This window comes from Rhagoletis pomonella, unplaced genomic scaffold (assembly GCF_013731165.1).
Source record: "Rhagoletis pomonella isolate Grant_MI unplaced genomic scaffold, Rhpom_1.0 Rhpom_scaffold_00373, whole genome shotgun sequence".
NCBI lineage: Eukaryota > Metazoa > Arthropoda > Insecta > Diptera > Tephritidae > Rhagoletis > Rhagoletis pomonella.
The window spans coordinates 84,308-88,241 of record NW_023458927.1 but is presented as its reverse complement, the minus strand read 5'-3'; the positions used below and the strand labels follow the sequence as shown (position 1 = coordinate 88,241).

Here is a 3,934-nt window from a genome sequence, read left to right as displayed (position 1 = left end):
GATGTCGGCCGAAGCGGGTAATAAAATTTATACAAGATCGAGGAAAGAGTTATTTGTATTTCATTTTTATTTTAGAAAATGTCCGACAGGAGCTAACTGGAGTTCCTGAGGATGAAGATTTCATCCCCATAGAAGCTGACAAAGGCGGTAATAAAAACTTACCTTTAATCGAAACAATTTTTACGTAGTTGGCTAGAAGCGCCTGTTAAACTTATGCTCTCACTCATAGAGGAGCTGAGGCCTAAGGTTGGCAAAAGCGTTAAATATAAACCCAAGTTGGCGATGTATAGAGAAATTTCTAATAGGATGGCTGAAAAGGGTTACATGTTCACTGTTACCCAAATTGAAAATAAATTTCGGGACCTCGAAAGGCAGTACAAAAAAACTGTCCTAAACAACAGGCAAAGTGTATATATGAGGCATTTATTGTCAAATTTATTTTAGAGAAGTTTATAATTAACTTGATTATTACAGTGAGCTAAGCCGAATCCTTGGAGAGAAAAATGGGTATCAACCCAGAGTTCGTACTGAACAGCGACGACGTCGAAGGCACTTCACTGGCGCAGTCAACCGTAGAGGAAGCGAGTAACGACTTGGATCGGCCGAATACAGGTATTATTTTTTAACATATATGTATCCACTAACAGCCGGTTTCACCAGCAATTTAAATGGAAAATGATTTTTTATTTTCTGTCAATTTCTACTTTTATTTAAGATGACATCCCGAGCTCTTCGCGCGATGGCCAAAGGAATAAGCGGTTCATCTCGGAAAAATTGGATGAGCTCATAGAAGAAAAGAAAAAGTTCCACTCCGATCTTCTGGATCATTTGAAGAAAAAGGAAGAAGCTCGCGAACAGAGGTCCAATAAAAAAATTTATCTTTTAGAAAAACTTATGAACAAACATTAAAAGAATTAAGTAAGCATATTTCTCTTTGCATATAAATATACATGTATATTAGACTGCATCACCAAAAAAAGTTGCGGTTTTTCCGCCGGGATTACAAAATTTATTATATTTTAAGACGTCCAACAAAATATTTCGGAAAAATATTAAGATTTAAGCGAGCTGGACCGATTTGAAAATACCTCCAAAAATGAGGTTTTTTATGAATAAAAATAGTTTCTTAAAGAAATTTTTGAAAAAAGTCACCTCAGATGACAAATTAGATGAAGCTTAAAAAATCTGCATAAAAATATTTTCAGCGAAATCGTAAGAATGAGATTTTTGATGTTGTTTTTTACTTTTTTCAAAGATTGGTTTACGAAAAACTTGAATAACTGGGCCAAAAATGTTCTGATTTAGACTTATGGGATCTCAGTAGAAACGTATTTTCACACTGTTTTTATTGCTGGCCAAAAAAAAACGTCATTCGCGTCCCATCTTGTTTTTTCGAATACCAACACATCTTAATTCAACTTTGAATGACGTTCGTTCATTCTACCTTTCTCTTCCATCCTTTGAATGAGTTTATTAGCGAAGAAATAAAAAGGATGTGAAAATACCTTTCCAACGACACCTCTTAATTCTAAATCTGAAGAGTTTAGGTTGAGTTATTCTAGTTTTTCCTATACCAATCTTTGAAAAAAGTTAAAAAACAGCATCAAAAATCTCATTACGATTCCGTTCAAAGTTTTTTTTTAAATATTTTTATGCAAATATTTTAAGCTTAAAGCGTTTTGTCATTTGAGGGGATTTTTGCAAAAAAAAATCTTTAAGAAACTATTTTTATTCATAAAAAACTCAATTTTTGGAGGTATTTTCAAATCGGTCCAGCTCACTTAAATATTAATATTTTTCCGAAATATTTTGGTGGACGTCTTAAAATATAATAGATTTTATAATTCCAATGGAAAAATAGTACCGATTTTTTTTTGTATGGGGAGTGATGCAGTCTAATTATATATATATATATATATTTATTCTTTCCCTTTAACAGAATAAGTTCACCATGCACCTATTTATTAGATGATGCATTTACAGTTTATTTTGCTTAGCTCCCCATCCATGTTTAAGGCAGGTATCGCTAATGTGCAGGTATATTGGATGCATCTATCGGAGCAGTTTCCTTATAAATGTTAACAATAATGCCGCTGATGCGCATTTCGGGCTAGTTATCTTAAATGTGCACTTCATAATAAAGGCGGTAAAGCAAAATATACTGTATTGGATTAAATATTTAGCGATTTATTATTTTTATATACAGTGCCGGGCAAAAGTATTGGCACAGAGAATTTTTCGCAAGATATGCAAAGTTTTTATTCTAATTTATTTTCAATATTTTTTAATACAAATATATTTCGTACTTCACCAAAATTCAAAAAAACAAATTCTCAAAACTTTATGCAAAACTCAGAAAAATGCAATAAATTTGCATACTAATTTGCAACTTTCTATTCAAATTTTTTAGAAAAATTCTAAGTATGCGGTTTTATAGCCAATCTAATTTTAGTATAACAAACTGCAAGTTTGAAGTTGCTAGAAAATCGTGTTGATTTTTTTTCACTCAGATTCTTCCATACAAAGTATGTTCGACAATTATTTTTTGTATGGAGAAAATGAACAACACCTTCCACTAAAATTAGATTGGCTATAAAACTGCATACTTAGAATTTTTCTAAAAAATCTGAATAGAAAGTTGCAAATTAGTATGCAAATTTATTGCATTTTTCTGAGTTTTGCACAAAGTTTTGAGAATTGGTTTTTTTTTTGTATTTTGGTGAAGTACAAACTATATTTGTATTAAAAAACATAGAAAATAAATTAGAATAAAAACTTTGCATATCTTGCGAAAAATTCTCTGTGCCAATACTTTTGTCCGGCACTGTATGTATATTTGTAGGAAAAATTAAAATAATTTATGGAATGTCTTTTAGACACACACAATATACATATATATAATAAAATAAAAGAAAAGGCGATTCATATAAAGTATAAAATACAGTCACAAATTTTTAATTTGGTAGTTGTTGGCAAATAGTGTTCCTTACAGCATTTCCTCTTGATATTTGTTCAGGCACATAACCTAAAACTCCTTCTTCATCTTGCATTACAAATTCCAGATCGTCTTCTTTAGCAATATTGTGTAAGACACAACATGCTCTTATAAAATGGCATACTTTTTTCTGACCCTTAAGTTTGCAGAAGTACAATTGTCTGAATCGCTGTTTTAAAATTCCAAAGCAGTGTTATATGGCCACACGACCCGAGCTTAATTTGATGTTGAAATTTTTTTCCGCTCTTGTCAGGTGCCCATTGTCTCTGTAGGGTGTCACCAAGTGCTGAGTGCAAGGATAGGCAGAGTCTCCTAATAAATAATAATCTGAAAAAAGTATATAAATAATATAAAGACTTATTAATTAAAATTGTAGTGTAAATTGCGAACCTTTGCAATTTGTTTCTAATTTTCGGTACAAATTCGAGTTTTGAAAAACCCAGCTGTCGTGAGACTAGGGTGGCCAGATGCGCTGATTTAATCAGTACGTGTGCTGATTTTTTTCTATTGTTCTGATTTTCAAAAGCCCGAAATCAGTACGCAAAATCTACTGATTTGTTGGGTTTGTACTGATTTTGTACTGATTTTTACATTTAATACTTTTGTAAATTCGTGTAATTGACATTTACTTGAGGTTTACATGTTCAAAACAATGGTTTTTGGACACTCATACGTGTGAGCAGATTGAAAGCATTAATTAAATTTTTAACCATTATTAAAAAGGTGTCAGCTTGCAATTGTTTCGTTTCCTAGGATTTCGCAAAATAACAAACTCTTTGCATTCAACCCAACCCAATTTCACGATTTGCAGGTTTAGGTTAGTATGTAAATCAGGTTTGTTGCGAATATTCGCATTCGCATTCGCAACCGCGGAACTTCCGCAAAAAATTTTAACATTCGCATTCGCAATAATCAATGCGGAGCTTTTGCGAATGCGAA

General features: G+C 32.1%; 1 protein-coding gene across 1 annotated transcript; it reads left to right on the top strand.

The window, feature by feature from the left end:
- Nucleotides 1–465: 465 nt before the first annotated feature.
- Nucleotides 466–917, top strand: LOC118750723. Its single transcript, XM_036485453.1, has 2 exons — nt 466–612; nt 716–917. The coding sequence occupies exons 1-2, from the start codon at nt 504–506 to the stop codon at nt 907–909; spliced, it is 303 nt and encodes a 100-aa protein (XP_036341346.1). The 5' UTR covers nt 466–503; the 3' UTR covers nt 910–917.
- The last annotated feature ends 3,017 nt before the right edge of the window (nt 918–3,934 follow it).